The 18,827-nt window shown below is 51.4% G+C and overlaps 1 protein-coding gene across 2 annotated transcripts in view; it reads left to right on the forward strand.

Annotated features, from left to right (window-relative positions):
• BDH1 (3-hydroxybutyrate dehydrogenase 1) overlaps positions 1-18,412 on the forward strand; it is a 30,678-nt gene extending 12,266 nt beyond the window's left edge. The window contains exons 3-7 of one of the 2 annotated variants that reach the window (XM_081086684.1): positions 1,829-1,901; positions 2,631-2,741; positions 9,008-9,149; positions 16,249-16,401; positions 17,605-18,411. In XM_081086684.1, coding sequence (XP_080942810.1) covers positions 1,829-1,901; positions 2,631-2,741; positions 9,008-9,149; positions 16,249-16,401; positions 17,605-18,074 — 949 coding nt within the window. In that variant the 3' untranslated portion in view covers positions 18,075-18,411. Of the gene's footprint in view, positions 1-1,828; positions 1,902-2,630; positions 2,742-9,007; positions 9,150-16,248; positions 16,402-17,604 lie in introns of both variants that reach the window. The other variant, XM_081086685.1, reaches the window with a different exon arrangement.
• Positions 18,413-18,827: the final 415 nt, after the last annotated feature.

Genomic DNA, 18,827 nt, shown 5'->3' on the forward strand with positions numbered 1-18,827 from the left:
AAGTGAAATAAGCCAGTCAAATAAAGACAAATACCATGTGCTTTCACTTATGTGAAATCTGATGAAAAAAATAAAAAACAAAATAGAAACAGACTCATAGATATAGAGAACAGACTGACAGCTGTCAGAGGAGAGTGGGGAGGAGGAATGGGTGAAAAAGTTAAGGGATTAAGCAAACAAAAAGCTTCATAGACAACAGTGTGGTGATTGCCAGAGGGAAAGGGGGAGGTAGGAGAGTAAAGAGATGATAAATGGTGATGGAAGGAAACTTGACTTGGGGTGGTGAACACATAATACAATATACAGGTGATATGTTATAGAATTGTACACCCGAAACCTATATAATTCTTTATTGATTTAGAGAGAGAGAGAGAGAGAGAGAGAGGGAGAGAGAGAGAGAGAGAGAGAGAGAGAGAGAGAGAGAGGAACACCAGTGTGGGAGGAAAACATCGATTGCCCGCCTTCTGCACACCCCGCACTGGCAATCTAGCCTGAAACCTGGGCGTGTGCCTGACAGGGAACCGAACTGCTAATCCTTCAGTGCAGGGGTGATACCCAACCAACTGAATCACACCGGCCAGGGCTGAAACCCATAGAACGTTATTAACCAATGTCACCCCAATAAATTAAATAAAAAATAAAAAGTAAATAGAAAAGCAACCCCAGAAGGTCAAATAGAGTAAAATTCCACTTATATCATTCTTGATATGACAAAATTATAGAGTTGGAGAGCAGAGTAGTGGTTAAAGAGGATGTGGGGTGGGAGGGAAGTGGATGTGGCTATAACAGGGTACCAGGAGAGATCCTTGTGTGATGGAAATGTTTTGTATTTTCACCGCATCACTGTAAATATCCTGGTTGTGATATTGTACTGTGGTTTTGCAAGTTTCATTAGGGGCAATTGGGTGAAAGGTACAGGGCATTTTTGTCTATTTTTTTTAACTGCATGTGAATCTATAATTATTTCAAAATAAAAAGTTAAGTTCTGTAGATGAATGGATTAGAAAACTGTGGTACATCTACACGATGGAATACTATGCTGCTGTAAAAAAGAAGGAACTCTTACCATTTGCAACGGCATGGATGGAACTGGAGAGCATTATGCTAAGTGAAATAAGCCAGTCAATGAAGGAAAAATACCACATGATCTCACTCATTTCTGGATAATAAAGACCATTATAAACTTATGAACAAAAATAGATACAGAGGCAGAGCTGCCTCGAACAGACTGTCAAACTACAGCAGGAAGGCCGGGGAGGGTGGGAGGGCAGGAGGGGAGGGTAAGAGATCAACCGAAGGACTTGTATGCATGCATATAAGCATAACCAATGGACACAAGACACTGGGGGGTAGGGGAGGCCAGGTGATTGTCAAGGGCGGGGGGGGGGGGAGGAGACATATGTAATACTCTTTGTAATACTTTAAGCAATAAAAAGAAAAACTCAATGGGGGAAAAGGAAACATCTGTAATACTTTAAACAATAAAGAATTTTTAAAAAGACTATCAGGAAGCAGCATAAAACCCAAGGGCTAAGGGGTGGAATTTGCAGAAGGCTTTGTTAGCAAAGCCGTATCACCTGAAAGTTCTTCCTACACAGTGGCAGAAATGGTCACTGCAACTGATGGCCACTTCCTACCAGCCTAGCAACCCCGGAGGAGAGAGGACCTCTTTCTCAGTGGTACCAGCAGGCTGTCCCCAGGGGCTCCGGGTGGGGGCACAGTCAGTGCTGCTCACTGGTGGCTGTGGGTACTCGGAGTTGCTTCTGCCCCAGGAACAAGGTCTGGGTGTGTCCACAGCCTGTGCTCATGGCTTCCTCTTCTCTTGCAGGCGCACACTGCTGTTTTACCCTGCCTCCTTCGTCCCTGTAGGTCGTCGCACCTACGCTGATGCAGTGAACCCGGTGAGTGGCAGCCCAGTTACCTGGGAACCAGCCAGGTGGTCACAGCCCTTCCCTCTGGGCCCCCTGGGCCCTGAGCTACCTTCCGAGTACCAGGCTTCAGAGCTTCTAGGACACTCAGAGCCACTTGCTCACATTCTTAACCTGCTCTCCGCCCCCCGCCCCCCAAACCTCCCTTCAAATGAGCTTTAGAGGTTAAGAGTTTAGAATCCAACAGGCCTGATTTCAATTCCATTTCTATCACTTAGTATGTTGGGCATTTAAAAAATACCTGTTTCCTCATTCGTAGCATGATATAATAATCATGATTACTATATGCAATTATTATGAGAATTAAGAGAGAAAAATATCAATTGGCTGCCTTCTGTACCAATTCTAATAATAACTCCATGTAGTAATCATGCATGCACATGCTTGCACGTGGTAAGTAATGACGAAGATGATATGATGATTGTGATAATGGTGATTGCAGGTGAAAAACCGAGGTCCAGAAAGGGGACCTCAAGCAACATTATTAGCTGGTGGCAGAGTCTGGGTTAGAACCTGGTCCCCTGATTCTGAGTCCAAGCTTTGCCCACTAGACTATGGTGCTTCTCCTGACGGAAAACAGCAGGCAGGGAGGCCTAGGCACGGTCCACTCCGGAAGCACTTTTTGTTACTGCCCAGAGGAGGACGGGTCACTCTGCACTCAGGATCCTGGTTCCTAACGTGCGGTCTAAACTTCTAAAATAGGTTGGCAGCAAAGCCGTCCTGGTCACAGGCTGCGACTCTGGATTTGGGTTCTCCTTGGCCAAGCATCTGCATTCAAAAGGCTTCCTTGTGTTTGCTGGCTGCTTGTTGAAGGTAAGAGATGGGTCATCATTGTCACCATTGTCCTTCACACAAAGTCATTGTTTTGTACATTGTTATTTTTAATTGCAGTAAAATACACATAACATAAAATTTACCATCTTCACCATTTTAAGTGTACTGTCCAGTGATCTTACATATATTCACATCGTCTAAGTACCTCATATAAGTAGAATCATACAGTATTTGTCTTTTTGTAACTGGCTTATTTCACTTAGCGTAAAGTCTTCAAGGTTTGTCCATGTTGTAACATCTTACAGAATTTCTTTTTTAAGGCTGAATACTATTGCATTGTATGTATATATTACGTTTTACTTTTCCATTCATCTGCTGATGGACACTTGGGTTGCTCCCACATTTTAGCTACTGTGAATAATGCTACTGTGAACATGGGTGTGCAAATATCTCTTCAAGATACTGTTTTCAATTCTTTTGGGCCTATATCCAGATGTAGAATTACTCAAATCATGTGATAATTCTATTTTTAATTTTTTGAGGCATTGTCAAACTGTTTTCCACAGCAGCTGTACTGTTTTACCTCCCGTCAACAGTGCACAAGGGTTCTGATTTCTCCATATCTTTGCCAGTACTTGTTTTCTGTTTTTAGATAGTAGCTATCCTAACATGTGTGAGGTGATGTTTCACTGTAGTTTTGATTTGCATTTCCCTAATGATCAGTGATGTTGAGCATCTTTTCATGTGCTCATTTGTCATTCATACTATCCCCTTTGGAGAAATGTCTATTCAAGCCCTTTGCCCATTTTAGAATTGGGTTGTTTGTTGTTGTTGTTGTTGTTGTTGTTGAGTTTTAAGAGTTCTCTATATATTCTGGTTATTAATTCCTTATCAGTTACATGATTTGCAAACATTTTCTCCCATTCTGGGTATTGTCTTTTTACGCTGAGGGTAGTGTCTTTTGATGTACAAAATTTAAAAAATTTTATTAAGTCCAGTTTGCCTATTTTCTTTTGTTGCCTGTGCTTTTGGTGTCATACCCATGAAGTCATTGCCAAATCCAATGTCATGAAGCTTTTGTGCTATGTTTTCTTCTAAGAGTTTTATGTCTTACATTTAGGTCCTTGATCCATTTTGAGTTAATTTCTGTATATGGTGTTAGGTAAAGGTCCAACTTTATTCTTTTGCATGTGGATATCCAGTTTCCCCAGCACCATTTCTGAAAAGACTGTCCTTTCCTGCATTGAATGGTCCTTGTAAAAAAAATCATGTGAGGGTTTATTTCTGGGCTCATCCTCTGATACAAAATCTTATATTCCTCTCCTGACGCCCCCCGCCCCTGCCACTCTCACCTCACACTCCTCTTCCTTACTTAGGAGGCTGCAGCCACAGAGACCTCCTGCTGTAGCCACCAGGTATACACCCTCCTCGGCTTTGGCATGGCTGCCTCCCCTTCTTCAGATTTCTTCAAGACTTGCTCCCTCACTTCCTTCCAATGTCACCTTCCTGGTGAGGTCTTCCTTCCCTCTTTAAAACTGAACACACCCTTTACCACATTCACCCCCATCTTCTTTTCCTGCCTCTCTCTGGGATCATAAGGAAGGCTCGACAAGCCAAGTTGGCATCTCATCGCCATCTGGAAGGATAAACAGGAGTTCCCTGTGATGGATGGAGGTGACATAGCCAGACACTGCCAGTCATCTGACGTGGCTGAAGCCCAGTGCCCTCTTGGAACTTGTGGAAGAAGAGGAGATGAGCTGGGAAAGGAGGGCAGGACTGGAGCAGGAGGGGCCCTGAATGCCTCTGATGCGGCTTTTGTCAAGGATGCCAGATCCATCGGCCGCTTCTCAGACCAGGCCATTCTCAACCCATCAGCAGACTTGACCATACGACTCTTGTTTGTAACACTTTGTTTCTTGACTTCGTAGACACCTTTCTCTCTATCTTCTCTGCTAGCTCCTTCTGCTGCTTCTCCTGTAAATAGTACAGCGCCCTAGGCTTGCTTCTCTCGTCACAGTGTTTCTCAGACATGTGACAAGATGCTCACAGGTAACAAGTGCTGAGTGTCCTTACAGCGGCCTTGAGGTGCTAGAGCACTAACAACAAATGCTGGGAGGCTGTGAAACCTTTCTGCCAGGATTAGCCCATCAGCTGTCTCACGCTGTAATACATTGAGGTGGAGGAGGTGGAGGGGTTGGACAGAGTTGATAGTGTGCTGTGGTATTTTCCATCTGGTCTCAAGTAAAATGAAGTTGGTTTCAAGAGAACTCCTTGGAGAGCTTACCATTTGTGCCCTGGCATCTGAGGCCACAGAATGGCCTGTTCATGTTTGCAAGGCCCAAAAAGGGGCCAGAGTGGCTCGTCTGGAAGCAGTGCAGGAGAGCTCCCTAGGGGAAGGGCTGCCCTTCTGCCTGGGCAGGACACTGTTGCCTGAACCTGATGTGGATAATGGGAGAGCCCCTGGAATCATCTTAAGGGCACCTGCCCAGTGAAACTCCGAGAGGGTCATGCGACCTGACCAGAGGGGTGGCTCCCGGCAGCCCTGGCTGAGGGAGAAGATGCACAGTAGGAGGAAGGAAGGGCACAGGAGTCTCCAGGGCAGGGATCTTCTCGGAACCCACAAAAGTGCCCCAGGGAGGGAGGGCCATCCAGGGCACCACCCTCACAAGACTCGACTAGAGTCTTGCTCCCTCACTTGTCAGCCTCTGCATCCAACCCTGGGAGGATCTGAGATTACGGAATAAGAGAGGAGCAGCAGCTAGAACACAGTGAGAAAGACAACCTCTGCCCCTGCTGCCTGGCGTCCCACACGGGCTTCCCACACTCATCAGGCCTGCGGCAGGGCCGGCTCTAAACTGGATACAAGTTTGAGGGAAGGTTTGGGCTTTCAACCCAGGCTGGGCTGGAGTTACTTGATGAGCAGACCGAACTGGACTCTTTGTGCCAAAATAAAGAGTCTCTCTATTATCTGAGACTGAGTGGAAACACTGTAAGACTTGCCTGGAATTTCATCCAGGTGTGGAAAACATAGCTCACAGATGAAGTTTAAAGGGATAGTGACAGAAGGCATTGCCCCTTTACAAAGGGACCAACGCAGCAGTACCGAAAGCTCCTCTCTGAGCAGCAGACAGATGTGGAGCCAGGGATGCGGTGTGGCCCAGGCAGTGCGGCCTTGGCCTGAGGATGGGGACGGGCCACCTCGTCTGCAGCCTGCAGACCGAGGGCCGTTGGGAAAGATTCCTTTGAACAGCTGGGGCAAAACAACAGTCCCCTTCCCCATGGAGGTGGCTGTCAGGAGCAGGGTGTGCAGGCTGCTTAGAGATGAGTGCGGACTCCTGAGGAGGTCTGTCAGGTGGAGGTAGGAAGGTGGGGCTTCCCTCCTGGGGGCCTGAATGCTAAGCCTGAAGCTGTGGGCTATGAGATGACCTCCAGCTTCCTTTGAGAGAAAGCTCTTAGCTGCCAAGCTGCCAACCTAAGTTCACGTGGACCCCCTGACCGAGGTGAGGGGGTTCCCCAAGGACACGGGAGCATTGGCTCCATGCTGGCCAGAGGCACGGGGAGAGACCAGGGGTGTGGGGTCCAGGAGTTACTGAAAGATCCCGGGAAGAGGAAAGGACACTCAGGTTTCTCTCGTGCATCCTCAGCTGAAATCTATCCTGTTGGAAGTTGATGTCAGCTCCCCCTCAGAGACACGGAGTGCTTGGGCTCAGCTCGAGGGGCATCTGAGGGCCTCGATATGAAAACTGCATGAAAACAAGTCATGTTTTCCTGGTGCCTGTGTGCTGTTTGTGGAAAAGAGAGGTGTCTGTGGCAGCAGCCCCTCCAGCCTCTGGACTCGAAGGTGGCGTCCCCGGGGAATTCTTTTCTGGAACCCTCTGTGGAAACGGCAGCAGAAACTGCAGGCTTGGCTGCCCCTCTGTACAGGTAGATGGAGCACCTGCCGTGTCATTTGGGAAGATGGCACATGGGGGCGGGGGGCATTCAGAGCCAAGCCTTGCGTGAATCGAGCCTCACACCTGGCTGCTCTGTGCAGACATGATTCTGGGTGTAGCTGCCATTCCTGGTGCCAGGTTGGGCAGAGACTCAAGCATGTTGCTTTTTCAGTAGAGACACTGGGCGGGGTGGTGGTGGGGTATCCCTGGAGAGGATGGCAGTTTAGGGTGGAAGAGATCTTCGAGGAGGGGTTTTCTCTGCACCATGTTCCCCATCCTGTCCCAACCGCACCTCCACCATCATTGTCTGAATACCGCTAGGCCAGTGATGGCGAACCTTTTGAGCTCGGCATGTCAGCATTTTGAAAAACCCTAACTTAACTCTGGTGCCGTGTCACATATAGAAACCTTTTGATATTTGCAACCATAGTAAAACAAAGACTTATATTTTTGATATTTATTTTATATATTTAAATGCCATTTAACAAAGAAAAATCAACCAAAGAAATGAGTTTGCGTGTCACCTCTGACACGCGTGTCATAGGTTCGCCTTCACTGCACTAGGCAGCCCGTGCCATCCCCGGACTCTGAAAGTTACTCCTCATTTTGAACCAGATTTGCCTTCTTGGCCCTGGTTCTGTTTTCTGGGCTGCGTAGGACAAGTCGGCTCCCATTTGACACGGCCCTTCACCATTCTCTCCTGAGTCCCTCTGACAGGACATCCCTCTGACACTGAACTGCAGTCCTGGGGTTCGAGTCCTCCTTGTTCGAACCACTTAACGAGACTCAGAGGACCCCATAGAGAACCCTCCACAGACATGCTGACCCTCCTTGTGCTTCTGCTCTGCCACTTGTTCAGTACCAGCTGTCTGCGCCCCGGGCAAGCCTGGGCTGAGAGTCGGCATTCCTCTTATCGCTTCATCCTCCGGCAGCTGTTCCTGTCCCCTGTGAGATGCGTCACTGCACCACTGAGAAGATCGCTTGCCAATTAAATGATGACTGACTGTTTAATTTTCACCTCGTTTGTAGCTCATGCCTATTGTGAAAATATGTGGCATAGACAGATGAATGTGGTAATGCCGCCTGCCTCTGAGGTGAGGGCTAACAGAGTGAATGCATGTCAAGTGCCCAGCACCATGGGAAGCATAGCAAATGCCCAAAAAACGACATCTGCTTTTATTCAAACCCCCGAGCAGCTGCCCACTGCCCACACAGGCCCCTGCCCACCTCTCAGCCTCTTGTCCACAACGTCCTCAGGCCTCTGCTGCCCCTGCCATGGCTTCTGGCAGCACCCTCTCACTTCTGCCGGAAGCGCCCCATCCACAGGGGCCCCTCCAGCCGTGTCTCCTGCCGCCAGTGCCTTTGAAAAGCCTCCCCTGCCCGCCCCACCTTCTGTGCAGCCCCCCACCCCCCACGAGGCTTCCTGCAGCAAATACTCCCTGTAGTGTGTGCTTACTCACCTGCCTCCTTCCCTAACGTGGCTTTCTGAGAACAGGGGCTGTGTTATTTGTTTTTGTGTCTCCAGTACTTAGCACAGAGGCCCACGACATGTTTGCTGAGTGAGCGATACTTTTCTCGTGTGTAATAACACCTGAATTTGCATAGCGCTTTATCATTTCATGGGCTTTTAAAAAAAACAATTTCCTCGTTCCATTAACCTGAGCAGGTCCGGACAGGTGGCGATGTCCCTATGACTAACTGTAGCTGGAAAAACCGGGCACCTGTTGAGGGATGCACCTGAGTGCACAGAGCCTGGTTAGTGGCCAAACTGGCAGCAGAGCCTGGCCCTGGCCACTTACCAACTTGCAGGTTTCAGGGCCTTGGCGTAGAACAGAGGTGGCAAACGGGCAGCCTGCTGGTCACAGGGGGCGGGTGGATATGCTTTGGCCCACATATTTTTTTTGTTTTTTTAGAAAACCCAAATAAGTTGCCAACACTTAAAAAGTTAGGAGCTTTTGCACAGAAATCCCAATTACAAGTATAAAAATCTAAGCATCTGGCAACCCTGGGCTCACATTCACATGTGGACAACAGCTGGGGGCGGCGGGGGGGGGGGGGGGTGAGAGGTGAGACTTGTGCTCCACTCCTGAGAGTCCCCTTCTTATCATGTGACACCCACATGCCTGGCCCCAGCATTGAGTGTGTAAGTTCTGCTTAGAGAATGACCCTGCCAGTGAGGATTTAGGGGCTCATGGCTGTGTCTATGGCACATAGTTTGGTGCTTGGTACATCATCAGTGCCCAGGGATTAGGCCCAGGTGGGCCTGCCGTTGTTAGTAGTCCCAGGCTTAGGCAGGGACAGGGCCAGCCCCCGGCCTTGGCCCTGGTCCTCGTCCTAGAGGCAGGGGGTGAAGCAGCTCCTCTCTCCTCCCAGGACAAAGGGGATGCTGGAGCCAAGGAACTGGACAGCTTGAAGAGTGATCGATTGAGAACTGTTCAGCTCAACGTCTGCAAAGGCGAGGAGGTGGAGAAAGCAGTAGAGGTCATCCGCTCGAGCCTGGAGGACCCTGAGAAAGGTAGGGGGCCCCTTGGGGCAGTGGGGTACTACACGGGCGCCTTTCTAAGCACCACCCTCCATTTGCTGGTATCCTGCCAAAAGACTGCTTTCTTTATGTTCAAGCTCTTCCTTCTGCACAGGAGGAGGAAGTGGGTTGAATTAAACACACAGTGCAATCAGGGAATGGGAAATAAAGCCAGAGGTGGTTTCAGAATCTACAGGAGTGATTGAATGGATGTGCTCTGGTTCAGGCCAGTTCAGCCAATGCCCACTGAATGCCTACTCGGAGCCAGGTGGTGGGCCGAAGTATTGGGAGCACAAAGGTGGCCAAGACACAGTTCCTGTACTCGAGGACCTCACAGTTTATTGGGGAGGTGGGGGGGTGGGGGCTGACTCAGGTGATTTCTATGTCCTTTCTTGGGGTGAGGTGAGGAAGGGGTCAGTTAGGGCAGACTGTGGCAGAGCGCTGGGAAGGGCATTCCAGGAGGAGGGGAGAGCGTGAATAGTGGTGGGAAGCACACAGGTATGCAGGGGAGGACAAGTCAGGAGTCAGGTCTGGTGGAAGTGGCAGCAGCAAATGAGGTTAGAAGGGAGCGCGTCCAGGGCCTGGGTGCCAGGCAAAGGAGGTGGCCACTCTCTTGAGGGCCGTAGGAGCTACTGAAGGGGATTTCCTTGAGGGGAATGACCTGGTCATACTCATGAAAGCTTTCTCTGGGGGCTGTGGTGACAGCATGGGAATAAGAGTCCCGAACTAGGGCCGTGAGTATTGGGAAAGAGGAGGATCAGTTTCAAGTATTGAGAAGACACAGCTGGCTGGAGTTGGTGACATGCATGTGAAGATGAGGGAGAGACAAAAGGCCTCTATCCTGGACACCTGGTACACCTCATGGAGGAGCAAGTTGAGGGGTGTGGAGATGCTGAAGTGCCCAAGGGACACCCTGGGGGAGTATCTGGGCTGGAGCTCAGGTGTCTAGGGTTGGAGGTGACACTAGGAGTGGGAGCGATGCAAGGAGGGCCTGCTGGGGAACATGAGCAATTGGGCGCCAGAGGAGGGGAAGACACGACTGTCAGAGAGGTTGAGTACAGTGCCCCCGAAGCTAAAGGGACAGAAAGTTTGGGGGACAATAGCCAATAGGGGCACATGATGCTGAAAGTTTCTGTAACATAAGGACTCAAGTGTCCTCCCAGTTCAGCCCACGAGGGCCTTGATGGGAGGGGCTCTGTGGTACCACAGCGGGGAGGGGACGCCATTCACGTAGAACCCAGTGTGATGGTGCTGCCGGGGGAAGCCAGTTCAGTCTCCTCACTTCATCTGTAACATTCACCTTTGAGCTTCCCAACAGCCCAGGCAGAAAGGCTGTGCCTCAGCTCTCTGCTTCCCCACAGAATGGCCTGGGGACAGCTCTCCTGAGCAGTGACTTCAGTTGCTGGTAGGGGGGACGGAGAGTGGGGTGACCAGGGCCAGTGCCGGGCACTCTGCTGAGCATCATCCGTCAGGGGACATGCTGCCGCCCCAGTGGCATCTCAGAAGCCCCCGTGCTGTGAGGAGCTGTTGCTCTGGCTCCCAGCCTGTCACTGACTCGTCACCGTGTCAGCCCAGTGCCACCCCCACCCCACAGCAGGCCATTCCCAGGCCCCCCTGCTCTCTGAGGAGAGGCCTGTGAGTTCCGGAACACCTGTTTAGTAGTTAACAGGCAGACCAGGGCTTCTGTCCCATTAAGAAAAGACAGGAGGGATACATTAGGACCATGGTTCTCAACCTTCTGGCCCTTTAAATACAGTTCCTCATGTCGTGAGCCAACCATAAAATTATTTTCGTTGCTACTTCATAACTGTAATGTTGCTACTGTTATGAATCGTAATGTAAATATCTGATATGCAGGATGGTCTTAGGCGACCCCTATGAAAGGGTCGTTCGACCCCCAAAGGGGTGGCGACCCACAGGTTGAGAACTGCTGCACTAGGATGATTACCAGTCCAAAGGTGCAGCCAGCTCCCCCTCCCCACCCTCCCCCGTGGCAAATCCTCCCCTCCGCCTTCCCTGGCAGCTGGGATGTTGAGGAGGGAAACAGCTGCAGTCAGCACCATAAAGCCACTCATTATGGCCTGTGGGTTTGCAGTGATTTAAATGCCCGTGTAAAGGAATCGTCCCTGTAGACCTGAGCATGGAATGAAGCTGCACCAGGTCTTGGGGCTGCTCAAGGCCCTGGTCCTTGTCCGCTTCCACTCCCTGGGCACTTAGCCTTACCTACAAGGCGGAGTGAATCCAGAGCCACAAGGGGGAGGTGCTCAAACCCCAGCACCACCCCTGAGACATGGACCTTTTCCTGATGACCCATTTCAGTGAGGGCTGATAAACTCCTCAACGTGACCTCACTGAACCCAAACTGCTTTGGGGGGGAGGGGAGAATATTTGAAGGTTTTTAGGTCTGAAAAGAAAATAAATCTGTTAGATACATAGTTGTGCAGGTCTTCCCCTCCCCCCTTCCTCGCCTCCCCTCCCGCTCCCCTTCTCCTACTCCCTCCTTCCCTGCGATCTCCTGCCTCCCTCCCTCCAGGTGCTGTCCTCCTGGTAGGTAGAACAGCTCAAATTCGCCCCTTTCCTCCGCAATGCTGTCTCTGAACTCCAGGTGGCGCCCTCCCAGAGCTTTCAGACTAGCTTGTGGTTCCTAAAGAGGTGGTGCTTCTGACTCTCCCTCTGCCCAGCCAGGCAGGAAGCTCCCAGGAGGCGAGTGGAGGGCACATTTTGATGTGAGTTTGGTGCCCTTCACCCTGGCTCTATGGAACAGTTGCTGCCAAAGCCAGGGGAGCCAGCCTGCGGGGGGTGGGTAAGATGAAGGGGATTGTCTGATTAGAGCTTCGAGCCATCTGCCACCAGCCCCTCGGCACCCCAGCAGGACTCTGAGGGACTGGGCATCTGGAGCCTGTGACTCCCCTCCCCAGGGAAAGGCCGAGGGGATGGGCCAGTGGCAGGCTGTGGGCATGTCTGATCTCGAAACCACTTACCTCACCGTCAGTAAACATGTACTGTGTGAACACTCGGTGTGTAGTTGGTAGTGTACTGAGCACCAGGAAGGGTTCAGCCTGGCAGGAGGAGTGTGTGGTTGGTGGCCAGCCCAGTGGACGCTGGTGAGGAATGGTTATAGCACTGGAGACATTACGCCACGAGCAGGGAAAGCCCTAGTATCTGGGACACCCTGGGTCTGGGAGTGAGAAGACTGGGTTTACTTGGAGCTTCACCTCTTACTAGAAGTAAGAGGGTTGCATATTCACCTGTGTGGGCCTCACCTTGCCCATCTGTGAAGTGGGAAAAGTGCTTTGGGAGCCATCCAGTGCTCATACCTAGATCTGGCTGCTGCAGGAGCATGGGTAGCATTTCAACAAAAAGCAGCTCTCAGACTGAGGGGTGGCGGGTGCAGGGCTCACAGAGCCAGGAAGCAGCCGAGGTGGGAGGGGCCCTGATGTCAGAGGAGTGGCAGGCTGTTCAGAGAAGGCAGAATACTTGAAAGGGAGCAGAAGTGGGTGAGAGAAGCCTGGAAAATGCTTCACATACCCCACTAGGGAAGGGAACCTTCGGAGTAGGACGTGACTGAGAGAGGAGACTCGGGCTGAGGCGGTTGGATCGGGATGGAGGTGGAGGAGAGAGACGAAGACAGGCAGACCTGGGAGAAGCTTCCCAGTAATACAGGACCCAAACTACGCCGTGGAAACGGGATAGCAGACGCAGATTCTAGTGACATGAGAGGAAGCCAGTAACAGCACAGGATTAAGCATGAGGGCTGTGTCCTCACACAGACTGGGTCCAGATTCCATCCTGTCCACTCGTTATCTGGGTGACATTGAGCAGATGCTTCACCTCTCTGAGCCTCAGTTGCCTCACTCAGATACGGGACAATTTAATATCTACCTTATAGGTCGGTTGTGAGGGTCAGGTGAATTAGTAGATGCAAAATGTTTAGGTCAGGGCCTGGCAGCTGTCCTTTTGATCTTTATCAGTAATGTTAACAGTAGTCATCAGAGGGGGGAGAAATGAAGAAGCCAGAGGAGTCAGCCATTAAAGTGAAACTATTAACAAGGAGGAGGGGCAGGGCTGGGCAGCTGGGAACTTGATATGTCGGTGTGGTTGGGGCAAGTGCCTGTCAGGAGGAGGGGACTGGGGTTAGGAGAGAGCCTTGACCGCCGAGGGGTGCATGGGACCCTCCAAATGGAGGTGTGATGGGGCTGCTGTGATGGGGCTGCCGCAGGAACACAGCTGTCACCAGACCAGCAGGAATGTCATGAGGCCTCCAGAGAGCTCCTGGGTCCACACACTGTCTGTTATCACCCAGGCACAGTGTGCTTTCACAGGCCAACTTCCAGTAAACCTTTTTGGGTATCAGTGTCAGATGTCATTGATGTTAGATGGAAGAAATACTACGTTAGGTTGTGTGATACTGCCCCATATGAATCGAACACAAAGCAGCTGGAAAATTCCATGAACATAAAGAAAATGAGGCTGCCTAAGCACTGAGTGTAGTTTTTAAAAACATGAATTTTTTTATTGATTACAGAGAAGAAGGGAGAGAGAGATAGAAACATCAATGATGAAAGAGAATCATTGATCAGCTGCCTCCTACATGACCCCCACTGGGGATCAAGCCTGCAACCTGGGCATGTGCCTTGACCGGGAATCAAATCGGGACCTCCTGGTTCATAGGTCAATGCTCAGCCACAGACACGCTGGCCGGGCAGCAGTGTGTATAGTGTGAGGAAAAGTGGTCTAGGACAGGACTTTGGGGACACGTGTATGTTAGTGGGGCAGGTAGAAGAAAGGTGGCAGGGAGGAGGGAGGAGACGCTTGGATATTATTAACGACGAGGGAGGAGTGAGTGTCAGGCACCATCAGTAGCACTCATATGGTGGCGAAGCTGAGAGTGAAGACAAGGGGCATCATTAGCATGTGGCATCCTTGATAACCAGAGCAGCCAGTAGTAGGGCTGGGACCCAGAATGGCAGGGAAATGGGAAACTGGGAGGGTAGCTTGTGTTCTCAGAAGACTGGCCTCGGAGGGGAGGGGAGCAGAGAATAGCACGAGGGAGTAGCATGGTAAAGAGAAGGTACTTGAGGGTATGGAGACATGGTATTTGTATTCACCTCTCCAACATTTATTAAGTACCTAATGTGTACGACGTTGAAGGGAAGGAGACAGGGACCATGGAAGAGTGGAAGTTGCAAAAATGAGAGAGCATTGATGGCTTACCATTAGGAAGGTGGAGAGTGAAGCATCAGCCAGCCTTGGCAAGGGCCGAGAGAGGCCTCCTGGGAAGAGGAGGGGAGGGGATGGCGGAATCTGCAGGGCTGGGGGAGGGGAGGGGAGGAGAGGGGACAGCAGCTGTGGGGGGTTGTCCTGGCTGAGTCATTGCAAGGTCCTTGGTAAGACCTGAGAGCCAGGCTTTAGCTTTCGGCGAGTGGGAGTGAGAACTTCATGAGGACTTTGTTAACCAGCAATTTCCTTTCCCTAATAAATGTCCTTAATTTCCCATAATTGAAGGAGAAGGCACCAGAGGTCAGTTGATGAAGCATTAATTTGGGTAGCACGGAAGGGAGCAGCCAGAGACCAATTACTCTGTCATTTACACAAATTCCATAATGAACTCAGAAAGCAGGCGGGCCAGAGTTCCCACAGGCAAGGGGCGGGACTGAGGCACTTCCCTGAGACTGAACTCTGAGCGTTTACACCACAAAGAGGCAGGGCCTGAGATCATGTGGTATTTTTCCTTCATTTATGGATAATAAAGACCATTATAAACTTATGAACAAAAATAGATACAGAGGCAGAGCAGCCTCAAACAGACTGTCAAACTACAACGGGAAGGCCGGGGAGGGTTGGGGGGGCAGGAGTGGGGTGGGTAAGAGATCAACCGAAGGACTTGTATGCATGCATATAAGCATAACCAATGGACACAAGACACTGGGGGGTAGGGGAGGCCAGGGGATTGTCAAGGGCGGGGGGAAAAAAAGGAGACATATGTAATACTCTTTGTAATACTTTAAGCAATAAAATAATTTTTAAAAATAAATAAAAAATAAAAATAAATTTAAAAAAAGAGGCAGGGCCTGTTCTGTCTTGAGGCTCCAGCGCATCCAGTCCTTGCACCCCAAAAAACAGAACTCAGAGAGGGTGTTTAAAACGCGACTGCCTCCTCACTGCCACCTCCCAGTTAGGCTCTGCCTCTAACGTACCGGGCACACTGCAGCCAGTCCTTTCCCCAGGGGTCCGTATCCCTGTTTCTGAAATAAGATATCAGACGACGTGACCTCCAAGGAGCCACCTAGCACCAGCGTTCTGTGCCTAGAAAAGCCAGCTGTCCCGTTGCTGGTTTTACTGGAAATAGCCAGCACACGTATCCTGGGTGAGTGTCCATTTGCTCCGACCCTGTACCTGTGGGACCACACAAGGCTGAGGGGTGTTCTCTACCTGCACAGGCCAGGTGTACACACTTGGGGTATTGAGGAACAGGTTACCGGGTGACCGTGGCTTGCCACATGATAACCAGCACCAGTGCATGGTTCAGAGAAGGGAGGTCAGAGCATGGCGTCATTGCTAGCTGGGTCTCAGGGTGAAGCAGGATGGAGGCCCAACCCGAGATCAAGGCTTGACCGAGCCTCTTACTGGCTGTGTGACATTGGACGCTGGGTCCCCTCTCTGGTCTTCCAGAGAGGCTTGGCTTGGAAGACTCTTGAGGTTCCCCTGGCTTCTGGCAAGAGGGGAAGTTCAGAGGCAGGGATGACTACACAGTGCCCCGTGCAGAGTGTGGAGTGAGACTGGCTGGAATAGAGTGGAAGTGTGTGAGGTGAAATGGGACTCCAGGCTGGGGCACTGGCAGGGCTGGGTCATGATGGGCCCAGAGACTCAGTTAAGGCAGAAGAAATATAAGGATTGGTGGTAGATCTAAGGGAGGGCTACAGCCAGCACTGTCTCCTGTTTTCTGTGGTGACTCTAGAAGGTGTCCCGAGAGCCTTGGGCACAAAGCTGGCAAGTCCTGGGGAAAAGGATGAAAGTGAGGAGGGGAACGGGCTGCAGGCTGATGGGTGATCTAGCCCATGTGGTGACCTCCGTTCTGTGCCCTCCCAACCAGGTATGTGGGGCCTGGTCAACAACGCGGGCATCTCGACATTCGGGGAGGTGGAGTTCACCAGCATGGAGACTTACAAGCAGGTGGCGGAAGTGAACCTCTGGGGCACAGTGCGGGTGACAAAATCCTTTCTCCCCCTCATCCGAAGGGCCAAAGGTGAGCTGGAAAGGGACCTTCCTCATGACCCCTGGACCTGCCCCACCTTTTCATCTTTGCTCAGAATGGGAATAGGTCTCAGCAGATCCAAGGGCTCCCAGGGGCCGTGTGGGGGCCTGTGGGTGGTGTTGAGTGGAGGTGGTGTGGCCTGGCAGGCGGAAAGGGATGTGTGGTTTTTCAGAAAATAGAGCCTTCTCTGCAGCAAATCCCACTCTGGGACCCTAATCTGGAGGAACAGCCACCCTTGTGTACAGACCACATGCCCAAACCATGTTAGGAGCCAATGTAAGTAAACCGCCTAGAAGCCACCGATTCACATGTCCTTCCTAGAAGAACAGACAATTATGGCAAAAAGGGGAAGATCCATGTGATCTACCCCGAGGGCCCAGCAACGACAGGATGAACCCAGAGAGCGCTGTGGGGTTTTAGGAGGAGACCGCAGCCCTTCAGTGACTTCCAGTTTAGAGGTTTATGAAAGGAGCCTCCCACAGTGCCCAGGATGGGGCGGTGCCTTTTCCTGGGCGCACACCCAGGGTGAGTGGGTCCCAGGTCTGCCCGGGCTGTCTGTCTGGATTGGCTCTGCCTCTTCCATGCCCCCAGGGCTGGGAGAAGCTGTGATCTGGCACACCTCGCTGGGCCTGTGGGAGAGCCTTCTGTGGTCATCACTCTCTCCTCAGGGCCCGAGACTCTGCCCACATGTCCCAGCCCTGAAGTCAGGTCCAGAACCCTGTCCCTGCCCCTGCCTCTGCTGCCCCTGCCCCTGCCCCTCCCTGCTTGCCAACAGAGCACTGACAGGTAATAGCATTTGGGGGGGGAAATACAATGGGGGAACGTGGGAGGTGAGACACAGCTTAGTTGTGTTTTGTGCGTTTTACTGTGCCCTCCTGGTATGCAGCTCTGCTTCTCACTCATTTCTCCCCCTCCATCCTGCCCAGCACAGCTGGCTGCTGGGAAAGTGTCAGGGATGTTGATACTGATGTGTGGGTGGGAGCTTGCCTTGACGATGAATGAGAAGGCCCTCAGACCTTGTGTGGTGCAGGCTGGGCCCCAGCCTGGCAGGCAGATAAAATAAGTATGAGAGGCCAGGAGGCCAGGTTCTAGCCAGGTCTCTGGAAACATGCCAGGTCCCAGGCCCTCTGCCACCATCATCCCCTCACCCCCCAGGCAATACCCCTGAGCAGTGCTTGCTGTCTTCCTCTGTAGGCCGTGTGGTCAACATCAGCAGCATGCTGGGCCGCATGGCCAACCCGGCCCGCTCCCCATACTGCATCACCAAGTTCGGGGTGGAGGCTTTCTCCGACTGCCTGCGCTACGAGATGCACCCTCTGGGTGTGAAGGTCTGTGTGGTGGAACCCGGCAACTTCATCGCTGCCACCAGCCTCTACAGCGCTGAGGGCATCCAGGCCACCGCCAATAAGATGTGGGATGAGCTGCCCGAGGTGGTGCGCAAGGACTACGGCAAGAAGTACTTTGATGAGAAGGTTGCTGCCATGGAGACCTACTGCAACAGTGGCTCCACCGACACGACCCCCGTCATCGACGCTATCACCCACGCCCTGACCGCCGCCAATCCCTACACCCGCTACCATCCCATGGACTACTACTGGTGGCTGCGAATGCAGATCATGACCCACTTGCCTGGAGCGATCTCCGACAGGATCTACATACACTGAAGAGTTTCTAGCTGGCCTCTGTCGGGAGCCCTGGTGGGTGGGAAGGAAAAGGAGGAGGGAGGGAGGAAGGAAGGAGCTTATGTAGTCACCTCTTCATTACTCACTTGTGGATTGTCCACCATCCCAGGAGGACCCACTACCAGTTTTAGTATCAACCGAAATGGGTAGCCCAGCCTGCCTCGGGTGCACAGTGAGTGGCTTGGGCCTCTTCCATTGGGTGCGGAGTGGTGGGCAGGGCCCCTAAACTTCAGGGCAAACATGGTGCCTTGTCTTTCTGGAGTTGATTTCATACAAAGATTTGGGGGAAATATCTTTGTATTAAAAATAGATTTATTATAAAACAGAATCCTAATCTTTTATATTTTAAGCCAAAACCCCATTCAAAAAATGTATCTCATTTGATCCTTAAGCCAGTCTCAGGAGTAAGGGGACAGATTCTTTTCTTTTGTACACACAGAATTTGCAGCCCAGAGAGGATACATGCATAATCCTCTTACTGCTTGTGGATGGTCCAGGTCACATGTTCCTGTCACTGCTGTAGAACTGCTTCACATTCTGTGTTCCAGGGCGCTCTGGGTCCAGCTCTGTGACCTCGCCTGAGCCTCATGTGCCCACGGTGCACCTTTCTGCATGTCCATGGTGCTGGTGTGTGTGGCCAAAGTTCAGAACTGACTGTGGAGGGGGTGGGATGTTGTGGAGATGTACATTTGAGATTTCTCCAACCTCTTTTAAGACTTAGGACAGACTAAGTGA

The sequence above is a fragment of the Myotis nattereri genome (assembly GCF_964212035.1).
Source record: "Myotis nattereri genome assembly, chromosome: 3".
Lineage (NCBI taxonomy): Eukaryota > Metazoa > Chordata > Mammalia > Chiroptera > Vespertilionidae > Myotis > Myotis nattereri.